Here is a 17,752-nt window from a genome sequence, read left to right as displayed (position 1 = left end):
CTAGGTTTGGTGCTTACCCTAGAAACAAACTGAAAGAACTTGTGCCTTAATACCGTAAAAATATCACAATGTCCAAAAAGAGGCTTAAACAAACAAACAAAAAAACCCACAAAACCTCTCATACTGGCTTAAAAACAAAGCAGCAGCGTCAGTGGCTTTTTAGGATAATTTTATGTGACTGCAAAAAAGAAAAAAAAAAGGCCAATAAAAATAAATACTTATAAGTTAACTGTAAGCAAATATGTTAAAAGGAAACAGAGAAAATGAGGAGAACGCATTCTTTGCTTAACAAAAAAATTCAGTGTGAAAAATATGCCCCACAAAAAGCATCCAATAGCAAAAACCACTGGCTGACTAAAAATGAAATGGAAAGTTCTTTTGCGAGTATTTAATCCTGCTCATATTTGCTCATTTCAGAATTTAATTTCAGGTTTATAAAAACAACAATAAACCAACCAAGCCCCCTTCAAACCAACCAAGCCCAAGACCCATGCACAAGACCCACACAGGGATCGCGATAGTCCATGATATCCCTCCCCAGACCACATGAACATTCCCCATATGAACGTCTTCCCATATCTCAGCTCTCTCTCCATACCTGGACATCAGCTACGTTGCTGATGGCTCGGCACAGGAGGTGACAGTCCTCAATGCCATCCTTTGATGGACGCTGTAGAGCACTGTGTTGAGAGGACTCTGTAACGTATGCAGAGCTAACAGCAGCCTACAATTATTTAGATGGTGGATATGAAGATGATGGAGTTAAAACTTTCCAGGAGCTCACCCAAAGACCGAGCATGGGCAGCAGTCACACCACAGTGCTTTGCATGGCCCAGGTTAGGAACCGGAGCAGGTGTCGGAGGTGGTTGTGCCACCATCCATGGATCTCATCTAACCAGAGCACGTGCTGGCGACAGTCCCACCTGGAGAGGGAGGAGGACTTACCTGCCAACACGGCCCCCCCGCCACCCAAAGCTTCTGTGGTTCAACCATCACATCACACGGACAGCTAATGCTGTCTCATTGCTAATGCTCACGTTAAGCCTCTACCTGCAGCAAGATCCACATGAAATGGTTAGCAATCCCACATGAGCTGGTGAGCACCTCTGATTTGATTCCTGACATTTTAGAAGCATCCTTTCTTTGTGAGTGACTAACATAAGATATCCAAGAGAAGCTTAATTTTTTAAAAGTTCTTCAGAAATCCTTTCAACTTTAGTGGTATCAATTCAGGTATTTGGAAAGTGAGACACAAACTAATCTCTTAAAGAAAATACATACAGCAACTGTCAACTGCTAGCACTGTGGTCAACTACATGTGAACTGCCACCAATAAAAGTGACCTAAGGTGGTTTTAAATGAAAACATGGCATGAGGTGATTATTCCTGAAGTAAAACTAAAGGATTTCACCAGGGAATGCCTTATGGTTTTGCACTTAAAGCAGTGCTGCGATCACAGCCTCGGCTATTGCACGGTGGGGCAAGCGGATGGGCAGTGCTAAGGATGCTGTGTAGGTGCCACCACATCGTTAACATAAATGATTTACCCACAGCCCAAGCAGCTATTTCAGAGATTATTCTTCCCCCTCTTGCCTATTTAATGTCATGACCTTAAATACAGCAGAATAAGATGTAAGTTCATAAAAGATAGCTTAGCCCTATCATGTATAATATGTATTCTATCAAAAAAGTATCATAGACCTGGTCTATAATAAAATAATATAAATATCTTATGGAAATTACTGACAAGTCCACACTACAGCATAATTCTTAACAAATACTGCTCAGATTCTCCTAATACCATGGAAGATATTTACTAGTTACAAAATAGATATAAAAATGAGTAAAAACACCCAAAAGGTATAATGTTAACAGTAAAAAAAAATTATTTTTTCATACTTAGGCAAGAATTTAATTTTTGTAGAATGTAATTTCTCTTTGGTAGTTTCTCTTTTTTGCTGTGCTAACAACCCCATAGCTACATGTTTATGAACACTTTTTATTATGCTTTTGTATTAAGCATCTTATAATTAGAAGTAATGTGGTTTGGTTCAGTAGATATACTTAACAAATAAGCAAATAGCTCCAAATGAGGGGGAATTGCAAATGAAGCAGTTTCATATTTTTTTTTCCTGAAAGATACTTGACATTTTAAAAGGTAAAATGATCCCACTGGACTTAGAAAAAAAAAAAAAAGAAAATACAAAAAATAAGAAAAAACAACTCAGAGACTGATTTTTTTTAAAAACTCAGAAGGCTGACCAAAATGAGTCTTTGATGTCAGCTTTTGAATTGTTAAGTGCACAGGGATAATTTGCCTTTTTTTTTTTAAAGTCTGGTTTTTTTTTTAAGTTAATCTCTCATCAACAGCAGTAACAAAACAGTTTCTATGCTTGCCTGCATTGCAGGGCAGAGTTCTTGAGTTCACAGATGCAAGTGTAATTTTCTGTATAGATTATTAAAAGAAAGAGAGAGAAAAAGAAATATTAAACACCCTGTTATATCTAACTGACCCAGAATCATGACAATATAAGTAGCTATGCATTTCCTGAAGATCTGTTCATAGACTTACTTACTAAGACCTTGGTATTATACTAAAATACAAGAGAACAGGCAAATCAGGATTTGTTTTCATATTCTCCTTTATATTCATGAAATCATTTGACCACTGAACCCTTTTCGTTAAGAATTTTTGTTTTCTGATTAAAAGATATAGGATTCTAATACAATTAATGTTTAGGATACTGAGGTAATATCAGATACTTGGTAGTATTTCTATTCTAATATTCTAAGAGAGTAATTGAGTTCTTATGTCAATTATGTCAATACAACTATTATTTTCCCCAAAAATCATTTTAAATAAAAGATAATTCTTACGTATTAAGTCTCTTACAGCAATTCGTGAGACTACAGAATCAATTAAATGAATAAAAGCATTTCTTTCATATGTTTGGGCATAACTGTATTATTTTTATAAAACATTTCAAAAGGGATTTAAAAGGTAGGAATAGACCAAATATAGTAAAACAACCCACAGCCTTCCTTTTATGTACTGTAATTTAGTATTAGTAATGAGACTTCAGCAGCAGTCTCACCATCACAAAATAATACTTTTTAAAAATTTAACTTTCGCTTAGTTTGCATAATTATTCTGAAGCAGGTATATTGCTTTTTAAGAGTTTTAAACAAAAGCTATCATATTTAAGCATTCCAAACTTATTTTTCCCTTAAGGATACTGCTAAAAGAAAATAATCACTTTTACTTAAGCAACACTGAATCAATTAAAAAAAAAAAATTAAATGCAATTTGTTGTAAAATATTTGATAGTGCATTAAACTGAGGAGATCATAAAACCGAATGCAACAATTCAGAAGTAAAAAATAAGATGAAGCTGCAATCCGCCACTGCCAGCTTCAAATACGATACACATATCTGTTTTTTGGTTAGAAATATCAGCCAGATTTTGATATTGCAACTGATTAAAGGTAAGAAGACCTAATAAAACCAATTTTTCTTTCCTTTTTATTTTTCCATGCACTTAAGAAAAATACAAATGCTCTTTCTTGCTTTAGAATTATGAGAGGGACCCCTAAATAACCCCCACCAAGATGAGTATTAGGTTTTATAGACACCATTATTAACACAGAGAATGTATGGATTTTTTTTGAAGTATATTGGTAATTGCTACTCAGCAAATCAAGTGGATTACAGACAAATCCTAAATTCGCTCAGAAGTTCAAAGAAATATAAAACAGGATTATAACACCACTGTGTTAATGCAAGTGATTACTGGTGTGCATGGAACAACACTAAACATACTAGATATTTAAATAAAATTATACTCTCACTAAGCTAAAAATAAGAATCACATTAAATACAAGTCTTTAGTACAAATCCATAGTCTTTTCTTAAGTAAATCTATCACATTGCAAATTAAATGTTCCTGTGTTTTGGGAATGTTAGTTTTTTTATTGCAGTGAGACAATAACAGATACTGTCTGAAATCAAAGATAATCCAGAAAAATAAAGTGACAATATATTTGCTTGTTGGCTTATGGTTTTAAAACAAATACAGAAACAAACTGTAATGTCCGTAATGTTCCCATTTGGTTTACATTTAATTATTTATTCAAACAAGAAGATTCTAGTTATAATTCCTTTTTTTTTTTTTTTTTGCAGTGGGAGGGCTCCCTGTGAGATGCCTTCAGTGCACTGTTTTAGCAGTGTAAATTGTGTTAGCATGCACGCTGGAGGAGTAAAGCTTTGTTTTATTTTTCAGCAATCATATAAAAGAAGAAATGTATTCAAATATCACGGGGGAACAGAATCCAGATCTTGGGTCCAACAACAGCTTAGCTCTAAAATACAGTTCCCCACCACAGAAAGTCCATTAAATGAACAAACAAGAGCCCGAAACTGTACTTCTGACAGCATAAACAGGTTGTGGCCACTTAAAAATCTTGTTCTATGACAAATGCTTTTTGTCCCTTGGTGCTCAGCAGCGAGGTGACCGCAGGGCTGGCGGAGGCAGTTTCCCGAACATTAACTGAGGCACCTCTCCAGCTCTGCAAGGGGGCACATTATTTCCAGCCTCCCCATTATACCCGGCAAATGGAATCCCAGTAATCCCCCTGATTCGGCGGGGCCCGAGCGCCTCTGCGGAGCTGAAGGTGCAGGGCGGTGGCGGCGGGCGCCCGTGTGCGACGCGACGCGACGCGCCGGGCCTGCAGCACCGCGCGCCTCCGGCCTCCCCTCAGCGCAGCCGCTCTGTGCGGACCACAGCCTGCTGCTCCCTGCGTCCGGCCGAGCCGCGAGCCCAGCTGAGACTCTTGGGCTGCGTTGTTTTTAAGGGGCAGGTTAAGGGGGACAGCCCACCATCGAGCAACGCTTAGAAAGAAAAAAATAAACAGTTGCGAAATTTGACTTATCTCATTGCTCAGGCAGAAAATCCTTTATTATGTTCTGCAGGACAAAGGATTTGCAGCTATCTGTTATTTGAGAAATATGCTATTGCTGCAATTTATCTCACTGTATGGGGCTTGAGAGATGCACAGTGGTACTCCAAACTAACTTTTAAAGAAAGCTGCATGGAATTTTCATGACATTGGGAGCATTCCTTAAACTTACACGGAGAAAATTGATTTTTGATATAGTTATGAACTACATATGGTGCTGCAAGATTGTTCAAAAGGCTCCCTTCTGCTTCAGTGGTTATGACTACTTTCGACAAAAATTCTAATTTGACTTCTTAATCATCATAATTTATAATGATTACTACAGATGGATGACTAAAGTATCTGTTCAGTCCATGAATATTGTTACTTGCACTAAAAGAGCAAGAGGATGCACACAGCTTTAACAGTCCAATTGGTCTCGATGTCAACAAGACCCCTCACGCAAATGATACGATACGTGAATAGCTGCAATAAGCAGCCCAAATCAAAACTTACTTTACAACAGTGTAAAAGAAACTTCAGGAATGTATTTAAAAAGTTGAAATGTGACCTTACGAAAGCTGTATAATCTATAATTTATTGTCCTAGTCGGATGGAAAGGTGCAGAGGCTCTGAAGCTCTCACAAAAGACTCTGGCTCTTCACTCTCCCCACTCCAACATAAACTATAAAGCTATTTAGATAAAAGAAGGGAAAATAAAATGTATTGTTCCTTTCTTAAGCCATATAAAGCTCGGTAATTGATCTCTGCTGCTAGAATAAGCTATTCACCGATCCTTATAATTACCTGAATTTCTATAAAAGTAAGAAATATTTCATCCGCTTCAGAATTCTCAAAGAATGGGTATTTCAATATGAACCCAAACAAAAACATTTAACTAGCTGCCAGGGATTTTGCCACAGGAAGGAAGTATCATTAATGTGAGCAACAGGGCATAGGCTGCTCGCTGCCTACTCATCAGGTAATTAGGACTTACAGTCTGCTGGAGTTAAATTTGCAGCTCATCTATAAAAAAAGAAACCCAAAACTAAACAGAACACCCCCAAATGCTGCTCTATAGATCAGCAATGCTGCTAATATATTTCATCAAGTGCAGTGTTATAAATACTTAAGCATTAGAACAAGCAAATATAGAGAAAATGATTGTGTGGAAAAGAAGAAAGTTTAGCAGAAAGCAATATATCTTTATTTTACATCTATATATACACACACAGATAGCTAAGAAATTTAAGTATATAATACCATAATTTTACACAGATACCCATCACATAAATTAATAAATGCCAAAGACCTAAAACAAGTTTGCAGGCCCCTGACTTGAAAAGATTATCTGTATACTTTAACATCAGCATGAATGATATCAGCATGTGAAGTGAGCAAGTTCTCAGCCTGACAACTTGTTTACATTAATTAGGCCATTAAAAGTGAAGTAGAGGGAAGAAAATATGCACAGGAGAGGAAAACATAATATGGGAAAGACCAGTTCCGAGAAGAAAACAAGTAAGAGAAACTTGGAACTCAACTGATATAGAAGCAAGTTAGAATCATTTCAAAGGCTACAAAGTTACTTACATTTAAGCCATATCAATTAAGGAAGAGATTGCATAACCAATTATGTATGTAAAGAAATCCTTTCTGACCTGAAAATACATTCGCCACTCATTCCATTCTCTCTGTCTGTACATAGGGGGTTTATCCCACAAACACGGTCCCTCTCCCAGCAACAACAGGCAAAACAGATGGCATTTCAAAAGTATTTGCAGCCACCCTCAAAACCAAAAGAACCAAGAAGCACACAGTTTACCAAGTATTAGTGAGAATTGCTAATGCAGCAGAGAATCGAAACAAAACATTATTTTGTGAGAAAATGCACAGATCGTGTTTATTCTTTACAATTTACATGATAAATGCTGGTTTTTTTAGGGAGAATGCAAGAGACTCTCATGGGATTTACCTGTATTATTCAGTAGGCAAAACTGATTCCCTTATAATTAAAATATTCTGGCTTAAGATAGAAAGCACTGGTAGTATGTAATATGAAAACATGAGAGTTGACCGTTATTTTGGAAAACTCTTTTAACATGGCTACCTGCATCCTGCTTCTGGGAAAAGATTCTCTAACACAGTTAAAGAGACAGGTTGGAGAAAGACACCCAGAAAGCAAACGCCGCCCCACCTAAAACTGGCAGTAATGTTTTGTCCTCTGCTAGTGGACCTACCCTTAAATCCAAATAAACGCACGCCTCAGACACCTGTTTTTAACACTATTGATCTATACATTTTTTTTTAAAATACAACTGTACAATTTAATTACAGTTTGCAAAAACTCATTCTTTGTTTCGTTAAACCCTCTCATAGGGTGAAAACATTTCAAAGAGAATCACGTGCCTTCAGAGACACTAAATATATCAATAAATGATGAAAAGAAGCATTGTCAAGAGAAAGGAAGCACAGAATATTCCCAATTTTGAAAATAGAAAGGCTAAATACCTAGAGAATTCTTGTTCACTCTTCAGCATCTTGGAGGTGTCAATGAAAAGCTACAGTTTATATCAGGCCTGAGGGTCAAGCGTTTCGTGTGAAAAGCTTTGTGCAATTAATTAATGGGTAGAAACAGAACATCTTTAAGCTTGGCAAAACCCAGAACTACCAGGCTATCAGACTCACAGAAGACAATTGCTGAGGCCACTGCCACCTTCCACACGCTGCCAGTCAGGAACCCCTGAGATACCCACAGCCCAAGTTGCACTAACTGCATCCGCAGTAGCTCAGATTTGGATACTTTGATTTTTTTTTCCTAGATTTGAAAATATTTTCTTTGTGAGCATAGAAAAAAAAAAAAAAAAAAAACAGATCATTGGACTCGCTACTTTTTTAAATAGAAAAGTAAAGCACCCAGAGACTTTTCTTTCACTATTGTTAAGAGAGTCATATATTTTTTTTTCCTTCATTCTTAGTAAATGCATGTATAAAACAATGGCAAGATCAGGCCCTTAAAACATCTACTTGTATTTCATAGGGTAATTTCATGAAACCGTTTCATCTCTGCACACAAAGTCTCCCCTTTTGTGCTTCAGGGTACGCCCGTACGCACCGTTACCAACCTTATAAGTAATATTTTATTTGTAAAAGTATTTCTTAAAACAAATTCCCAACACCCAGGAAATCAATAAAACCCAGAATTAGAGCATAAAATTGGAGAGACAGTTACACAATCCCGTGTGCGGCTGCTGCCCAGCTCCCTGCTATACATCTTCACATCAACCTAATTCATTTGACACACAGTGTCCCCGCAGCTGAGAAAGCCTGGCCTGCTTACTAGCTCTTAGTAAAAGATTAAATACAAAACCCGCTATGTTTAAGTAATGTTAGGGTTGTGACACAAATCAACAAAAGGCAGGAAATTCAAAGATAACACTGACACCCCATGCTTAATTCATGATTGTTTAACAAAGGACAAAACGATATAAGGAACTAATGGTGGCTCTGACTTCATTCTCTTGCTGCTCTTGAGCAAACAGGTGTTTATCTCGGAGATTATAGCGATTCAGGCTCTCTCTCCCATCAGCCTATGTAAATGCTGGCAATTATTTAGCCTTTTACAATATACAACTTTCAGAAAAATAATCATATTTACCCTTCCAATTCATATTTAATCTTCAATCATCGTAAACACATCACTATCCTCTAAACTTTCCAGAAGTAAGCAAGATATACTTGAACCATTATTTAGTATTAGGGAGAAAAATCAGACCAAAGGGAAAAAAAAACTGCTTTACAATGAAACATAAAAACTTTTAAGTAACAACAGTTATTTTACTTTTAAGCCAAAGTATTTGAAGTATATGTATATACACATATTCACCTATTTTATCCTGCAATCTTGAAATAGATGACTTTTTGATTTACACATGTATAAGTGGAAAGATCATGTACAGAACACTCATATCAGTGACATCAACGCATACTGATCAAAATTTAGCCTAAGATAAAGTAAGATAAAACCGGAGGCATTTTTAGACTTCATGAAAGAAAGAAAGACTTAGAAAGGACTTCATGAATCAACTTACATACTATGAAAGTTTTATACTGAATGTCATAGAAAACTAAATTTGCAGAATACAGCACTATGCTTGTTGTTTTCTTCACAAGCTAAGAACTCTTAACCTATGGATACTTCTTCTTCTGTGAATCTTCTGTGAATAATTTTTTTCTCTTTAAATGCATAGAAACATTTTTCATGGTTGCTGAACAACAGATAAAGAAATGCTCCCTAGGACTACAGTATCATGGCCTAGAGGACTGTGCTAAATTTTCAAAATAAAAGTTAGAATTTTAGTATGCTTTTAAAATACTAATAGCATATAGATCATTCCAATCTGATATTTTTCTTACCATTTAATTGTGGGAAAATAAAAAACATGCATGAAAGGAATAAGATGATCAACTTGACACTTCATTACCCTCCTCAGAGTACAAGCAAATACTTCACATAGGTATCTCTACAGTATTAATTGTGGGACAACAACCATAATTTTTATTACTATCTTCATTACTACCTGGTGTCCCAAGTTAGTTCAAATTGTTCTCATAACTTAGTGCTTTTTCCAGCTGAACTTCCAAACAATTTCTCCCCACCAGCCAAAATCTACCTGGGTAATTGCCAGAGCAACAACATTGAAATATTCAGCATCATATTGCTGAATATTCTCAGAGGAGGCTTTCAAAATGATACATCTGTTAACCCATCAAGGGTCTGATTATCAGCCATAGGTATGTTTGAAAAAAAAAAAAAAAAGTGACAATACATACAGCAGTAACTGAAAGATGTATATCAGGAATTTAATCTCCAAAGCAAGCATGACTATGTGTTTAATATAGCCATGTACACAAAAGACACATATTCATACCCTCAAGAGCAATAAGCAGATCAAACAAAGATCTGCTATCACCCTAGCTGCAGGCTCCCACCTCCTCACTGCCTCACATGGCTTTGGATATTGTAACCCAGTGCAAACAATTCAGCTAAATCATGACTGTGCCCACCCTTTCCACGAGGCTGATGTAAATAATAACAAATTGAATTTCTACTGATAAAGACATACCTACTTCCTGCTGTAGCCTGAGCAACTGCCTGGGGAGTTGCTCCCTGTTGTAAGGCAACAGGAAAATACCTGAATGATCCCCCAAGAAATCAGATTTAAGATTCTCAGTTGATTTCCTTGACTTGCCACAAGTATGAAGGTACAAAAGATAGCTATGATTGCTCCTTCCCCCGTTCCCAAATCTCCTTCTGTAACTGGAATTCTGAAGAGTAATGATAAAACTCCTTCTCCTATAAAACTAAACAGAGCTTTCAAGAAGAGATGCATCTTCTTTCATAGAGAAAGTTGAGCAAACAAACTGAACTCACAGCACTGTAAGGAGCTGGAAAGCTGGAAATAAATGGAGATAAATGAGTGTGGGACAAAGAAAAGGGACAACAGGGTGAAGTTTGACTGCACCCCATAACGCTCCTGTTAATCTAATTATTATTCACTTGCTATCACCATCTATAACTACAAAAGGCAGAGTTTTAATTTCCTTAAAAATCCTAAATTATGCTTATAAAATTCTATTTTGCTACAAAGTTTATTTTGTATTTTCAGGTTAGATATCACAAGCAAAGGAGTATTCTTCTCAGGCTGGTATGCTGAGATATATTCAAGATTTTAGTGATTATCAATTAGTCTTAATTGCATCAAAAATCAGTCAGTATTGCAACCATTTTGCTGGATGGCTTACTGATGCCATTAGGCTAACCTAATAGGGATTTCTTTCAGATAGTACTAAAAGCGTGTGCTGACACTGTCAACTAAAAATGCTTTCCGAGTCCCAGTGATTTGACTGCCATCATGTTGAACAACTCCATAATCCTGTACACCAGCGTCAGCTGAGCTCCTGGCCATAGAAGCCAACAGAAGCTCAGTTGTCCATGGCTGACAGCTTAATGATGCAAACCCTGAAGAGATTGTCTATTCCTTTATGCCATAAAACACACTTGCCAGTTTTCACCTAGGGATGGAGGCTTCCTTTCTCCATTCTCATTTACTTATGCTTCAATTAATCAATGTTTGCTTCCTTGCTTTTGGGAGAAACTCTGTTCTCCTCTCAAAACCTGCAGCCAATGAACAGTGAAATCAGAACCAGAAATCACTGATGGGCAGAATGGACAGACATTCTGTTAAGGCCAGGAGAGCTTCTTCTGCATTGCAGTATAAGACAGAGCACAACTAGTAGACCTGTAACACTCAAAGGGACAGTCTGACTTCCAGCAGAGGCTCTAAATCCCTGTGGATTTAGGGGTGATGTGACATATTCTTGCTGTCACTTTGCGTTTGGCAGAGAATTCCCTTCTTTGAATTTCCAGTGACTGTTTCACCAGTTCACCAGCTCACCAAATTCACAAGTTGGGTGAAGACTCTTGTCTGACAGGGAGTAGTCAGAGAACCTACAATTACAGTTTTGGGAAAAACTATTCTGTACATGCAATTGCAAACAACCACAGGGCAAAGAAGGAGGGGACTGTGCCCATCTGTCCTCTCCCAGGCCCCAAAGTTCTTCCATGTTTAAAAGTCTCATAGTCCAAGCAGATGGGCATGATGCAAACTCACCTCTGCAGAGCAAATACACCCTAAATGCACCCATGCAAGCCCCAGGGAAGTGCAAAATCCAAAGGGGAAAATACATGAACACGTCTGTGCCCACTGGAAAGATAATTTATCACTTGGACATAGTAATTCTTTACAAAAGCAATGGGGTAAAAAGTTAAAGTACAAAAGAGTGAGAAACAGAGCAATTCAAAATAGCAGACTTGTGGCATGTCTCTAAGACACACAAGTTTGTAAATCCTACTGAAATTTGAGCCTCTAAATGGGAGTCAGACTTTTGAGAATCAATTTTCTTATTTGAAGTCAGTGTCTTATTAGAAACTAACGACGAAAACCTTGCCTCTGCAAGCACACCCAAGTACTGAGAAATTTTTGTGCCTACTTAATATATAAATTCTGTCTTTCTAGAAAGCCTCAACTTCGAGATTCTTCTCTCTGTTTTATTACTGTAGCATTTAAAGTGAAAAATAGGTTAATTCAATTTTACTGCCTATATTAGCCAATCAATCAACACTCACAGCTGCTTAGTTTTGTGCTCACATTGTCTAGAAATGCACATATGCTTTTGGAGTTGCTCTCAAATGCTCTCCAGGATGATTATAAAGGCACTTGGCCTACTCTGCCCAGTAACTATCACTCCCAAATGGTAAACTGTCACTTCCACATATTTGTATGGACTTTCAGATTTCCAAGCATAGATATTTTTAAGCAGGCCAACCCCTTTTTGCTTTTACTATTTTTTACAAAAATATTTATTGATATATTTCCAAGAGCTTTCTAAGAATCCTTACACAAAGCAAGCAAAGGTCAATCTTGGCAAAAAAAAAAAAAAAAAAAAAAAAAAAAAAAAAAAAAAAAAAAAAAAAAAAAAAAAAAAAAAAAGAGTATACTACATACCATAATCAGTGATCTTACAGGACACTAAATACAGCTCTTTCAGATTCCGGCCTTCTTTAGCAATCACCTCCACACATCTGGAATACACATACAGTAAAACTTAATGTTAAAGAAAAACAGATAATCTTTAATTAGTAAGAGTCAAAAATGCAATGCCCTGTATATTATTTTCCTCATTTTGTAAATTATTCTCTAGAATTCATTGAAAATGCACGTGGCTATAGCTACACACATTAATATTTGATAAACTAGAGAAATGTATCACATTGCATTCCATATTTTTATATCGGTGATCCAATAATACGTATTATTTGAATTGGAGCTCCTTAATATATATATATAGACAAGTCCTTTGAAAAATAATACAAATGTTAACTTCTATTTCTGCATAACTTTGGAAGGTTTCTCTTGACTGATTTAAGCTTAGAGAGCGGTTTTTTTTTTCCTTTTTTTTTTCTTTTTTCTGGATAAGAAGAATAAGGACATTACCATGAGGACAAAATATGAGAAAATGCAATTTTAAATTCATTTTTCTGTTTCTTCAGTGATTATTGCAGAAGTCAGCATTCATCAGGTCATGAAAAGCTACATGCCGTTTGTGTTTCAATATGTTGCAACAGAAGCTTATACAGATGAGAAGACAGCTCATTTGGCTGCCTTGTCACAATTTTGATGAATTTGCAGTGAATCATATGTTTTGCCTGTGAATCGCTGTTTGGCTTCTTATAAGCAAGAAAGTTAATATGAAAACTAAAATTGTCTTATAAAATACGTGTTATAATACACTTGCAACCAAGTCTTAATTAATGTGTTGTTATTGTTATACTCACAACTGTTACTGCTACTGTTTAAGCAGTACCACTCATAAAAATAAATTTTATAAAGTGTATTTTTAATTCCGATACTGTAAAATGCATCACTTTGATCACTAAGTTGATCGTTAGATCAACTAATGAGACTACTTTGCAAATCTGTACAGACAGACATTTTAAAAGTGGATTTTAATAGGATAAATCATAGTAATTTCCTTTGATCCAATATACTTCTCTTTAATTTTCAGATCACTTACCCAATCATCTACTTTGGCTCTTAAATCAATTCTTCTGCATTACACATAATTAAATTATTTGCTAATTTTGAACAAAAATTAGGTATGGCTGAATTGTTGTAACTCAGAAAATACCCCTACATCCTCTGGAATCCTCCTCCACTTACCACTACCAATAGCTTATGCTCAATCTTGATATAATTGTTGATACTGATGATTTTGTTTTTTAAAAGCAGCCACCTAATTCTTAGAGCTTTTAACACAGCACAATAACTAAATGATAACTGTTCAGAGTTCTTTGTCCCCTGCCTTCTTTTCTTCCTTCTGAAATCTAAGAACCAAAACTCATCATCACTAATAAATTTCAATTCTGAAAAAAATACTTTGATCCTGGTTTCTTTTTCAATTTACAGCAGTTCTTTTAAAACTGTGTGAACTTCATAGTCAAGAAAATTTTGCAATGTTTGTCCGCAGGAATGAGGTCTTCTGGTTTATATATAAGAGAGGGAAATGCTTTAACACTGTAAACCTGGAAGAAAAACACTTAGAGAAGGGTAAACCTCCAGCTTCAGACTTTTTTTTCCATGTACAGCTTCTCTGCTAAGACAATTAGCAAGCATGACAAATACTTTTCTTCTAAAAGTTACACCAAGACTGTGGTATTTAATAAAAACGACTCTAAAAGCTATTCGGTTTCATCAGGTTATTTTCATACAAATCAGATAAGATTTAGAGCATTAAATACATTCTACAAAGGACACAGAAAGCCTCTGTGATCCTGCGAGATGTCATTTCAAAAGAGGTACTTGTCTTCGTGAACTGGCTTATAGCGATCAACCGGGCTTTGAGGAAGACTTTGTATTATTTATTCCAGAACAACGGTTCTTCATACTGAGATTTTAGTATTAATGTAGTAATATTAATAAAAGGGAAATTATTGTCCTATATTTTATTACATGCTACATTTATTAGGGAGTGATGTAAAGTAAATAAGATATAATCAAAAAGTAAACGGATATTGCAATTATAAGAATGCTATATGCTATTTGTTAATACTTGCGCATTTACAAGTTAGCAGAAAATAAGATTCTAAAATATTTTTTATTCCAAATAAAGCTTCTGAATCTAGAAAAATATTCAGATGTTTGTGCCTAACAACTGTACTTTGTAAATTTTGAAATTATTTCAAATTATTTTTAGTTTACAGAGAGACAATTAACTAATCAAAAATACAATAGAGCAATCAGCCTCAAACAACACTACTGCAAGATAGCCATGACTGCTTAAAAGCCTACTTGATTCTCCTTCCCATTCCAGTTATACAAAGTTGTAATTCTACACTGGTCATGGGCAGATCAGTACTAGGCACAGAGAGAAGCCTGCCTGTGCATCCTTCCGGACCTGCGCAGGCCTAAGGCTGGGGATCTGCCTCCTCCCCTGGCTTTACATAAAGGGGCTTTAGCTGCAGGAGAAGGGAGTTGTAGTTTTGCCCCCCGTGACACACCTCAGAGCGGGACAGGGCTTCAGCAGCCCTGGCAAAGCAGCGGTGCGGCGGCACGGTGGTGGAGATGCTCCATCCGCCCAAGCTGGGAGGCAAACGCTGCCCTCTCCTCCTCCCCTGCTGCTGAAGGACAATGTCACTGCTTTGGTGCAGTTGACATGAGTTTGACCAACTCAGACAAACGCCACTACATTGGTTTTTTTTTTTTTTTTTTTAAGCAGCACATATTTAAAAGCTCGCCTCAACAATTAAGTCTGACAAAAATCTTCATCTCAAAAGAACTTTAGCGGTTTCCATTAAACAGGAAAAAAAAGGCAGAAACTTTGCTTCAGCTGTCTCATTTCTTTGTTTTTTGAAAATATTTAAATCATCAAATCTCTACAGGAATGAGGTAACGACACATTTACTTTAGGGGAAAAAAATCTTTAATATAGCTGGAATATGGAATTTATGAATTTCTTTATCCACCTTCAATAACTGAAAGAGTTTAATTTCATTTTTAATTTCCATTATCCCCTTTATAGATCATGCACATGTAAATCAACTTACAGAGACATATGAAATGCTTTACCTGGGCTCATTAGCTTGGGCTGTGTAGAGGGTCATACACGATACATAATCGTTGTTACAAATGATTTCTTTCCAACATAAGGAAAGATAGGAGGAGTTGCGCACTTACTACTTTTACCTTTTAATCTTTGTTAAATATGACAGCGAAGAAAAAGGGCAAAGGAACAAAATGACATTAACCTTTTCTAGAAAGCAAAGATCAAGTCATGTTAATTCTGCTGTTACAATCCATCAAAATTATATCAGATTATTGTCATATATATCTTTTGAAGTCTTTATATTTACAATCTGTCTGTATTACACATTTTTCAAGTGGTGTGTGTATGTGTGTTTGTGTGCTTTTTTAAAAGTTTTAAGAATGGTGTAGTGTTGATTTTCATGTCCTAACCAAAATTTCAGAGTGAAGGAAAAGGAAGTTTTAAGCAAGTCAACATAAATAAGAGAAATAAGGTTAATGAGAAGCAAAATTATTATTTAAAATAGCATCAAATGGCAAAAGTGGAAAAAAATATATATATATAATGGTGCCCTGAAAATATCTAGGATGAAACCCTATCTGCTGTCAGGTAGTGCTCCTTGGCCAGCATAACGAGAGCTGTGTGCCATGGCTGACAGAAGACTATCTACAACCTCCTTACAGCAAGTGACTGAATTGTCTTTTGTCACCTCTTTCCACTATAGAAAGATGGGCAACATCTAAAAGAAGTAGACATACAGGGACACATGTGTTTATTGTCCATATTTCCTCCAAATATATTAAAAATGTACTATTTCTTCCGGGGAAAAAACAGGGTAATTTTTACACTTAAAATAACTAATTACCAAAATTGACCCAAAGGCTAAAGGAATAAAACTAAAATTACAGCTTGAGTAACAGCCAACAAGTTTGTATCTAGACTGGTCCAAACTGAAATCACTTGGCTTACAACTTTTTAGATGAACAGCATTTTAGACTCCTGTTAAGTCATGAAAACAGAGAAAAATAAATACTAATTTTTGGACGGAATTATTTAATTCAAACTGGAAATTTTAACTAACAAATTCCTATGCCACCTTGCAAAGTTCTTCCTAGATCCCTCGGTCATCACTGCTATGCACATATAAATCCCAATAGCCCAAAGTTCAGTCATGTTCAGACTCCAACAAAGCCCAAATTGCCTCCTATTATTAATATTTCTATTAATATCTTCCCATTTGTAAAAATGATTTTCTCAAAGAAAAAGAACATAATCATAATATTGTTAAAATTCCAGCAACTTGTATTGAGCAATGACTCTCAACACCTGGTAGAGAAGTTATGGAAATTTCTCTACTACTGTGTATTTTCATGCACTGCTCTGTCCCACTTGGTCTGTATAAAATGTCCAAATAGACACAGTGTACACCAAATAACCAATATAAAGCTTCTGTACAAAGAAGTCTTCAAAAGCAACGTAACTGCATGATGGAAATGTATGATATGTATCTACTGATAACTTAAAATTTAAGCCTATAATCTTGATGGTTCCCACATACGAATTTGTGCAGTGAGTCCACAAAGTTAGAGCTTCTGACTTTCCAAGTTCTAATGCAAACTGGAAGAGGTTAAAATCAAAAAAATCACTAATTAGAAATGAATCATTGAGAAATGCAACTACCTCTTCATTCTGATAGTCAACTATCCCTGTATTTTTTGACTTATATGGAGGTTTGAGGTTAATGAACTAAAGTGTGGAAGCTTCCATTTATCAAAAAAAAAAAAGATTCAGAAGGACTTGAATCATAGAAAATAAATTGTCTTTTCTATGTACATACAGCATTTTCATGCTTTCAGTCTAACTCTAAAAGCATTGGAAGATGGTATTAGTGACAACTGAAAGGAACTAATGAGAAAATATGACTACAGTACTTGCAAGAAAAGTGGTCCTGGGAGACCTTGTTACTGTTGGAGATGCTCTTCAGCCCTGAGTGAAGCTAATTGGGGTTGCCATACATTGGTTAAGAGATCACATTTTAAAGGAATGAGTCTCAATCACCTTACAGGTGTGAAAGGAAATGGTACCATTAGAGACACATTAATACACTCATTGGTAATATTCAAAGAGAACATCAGACTGTGTACAGCAAAGCTTTTCTTGCATTTGACTGCCA

At 36.0% G+C, this 17,752-nt stretch overlaps 1 protein-coding gene across 1 annotated transcript in view; it reads right to left on the bottom strand.

The window, feature by feature from the left end:
- Positions 1-17,752, bottom strand: part of FBXL17 (F-box and leucine rich repeat protein 17) — a 277,144-nt gene that overhangs the window by 78,790 nt on the left and 180,602 nt on the right. Inside the window, exon 10 of the mRNA XM_026040976.1 lies at positions 12,504-12,580. Within this exon, the coding sequence (XP_025896761.1) occupies positions 12,504-12,580 (77 nt within the window). The remainder of the gene's footprint in view (positions 1-12,503; positions 12,581-17,752) is intronic.

The sequence above is a fragment of the Nothoprocta perdicaria genome, unplaced genomic scaffold (genome assembly GCF_003342845.1).
Source record: "Nothoprocta perdicaria isolate Ctin4 unplaced genomic scaffold, notPer1 scaffold_273, whole genome shotgun sequence".
Taxonomy (NCBI): domain Eukaryota; kingdom Metazoa; phylum Chordata; class Aves; order Tinamiformes; family Tinamidae; genus Nothoprocta; species Nothoprocta perdicaria.
Note: the sequence above shows the minus strand (reverse complement) of the source record. Positions and strands in the feature narration are given on the sequence as shown.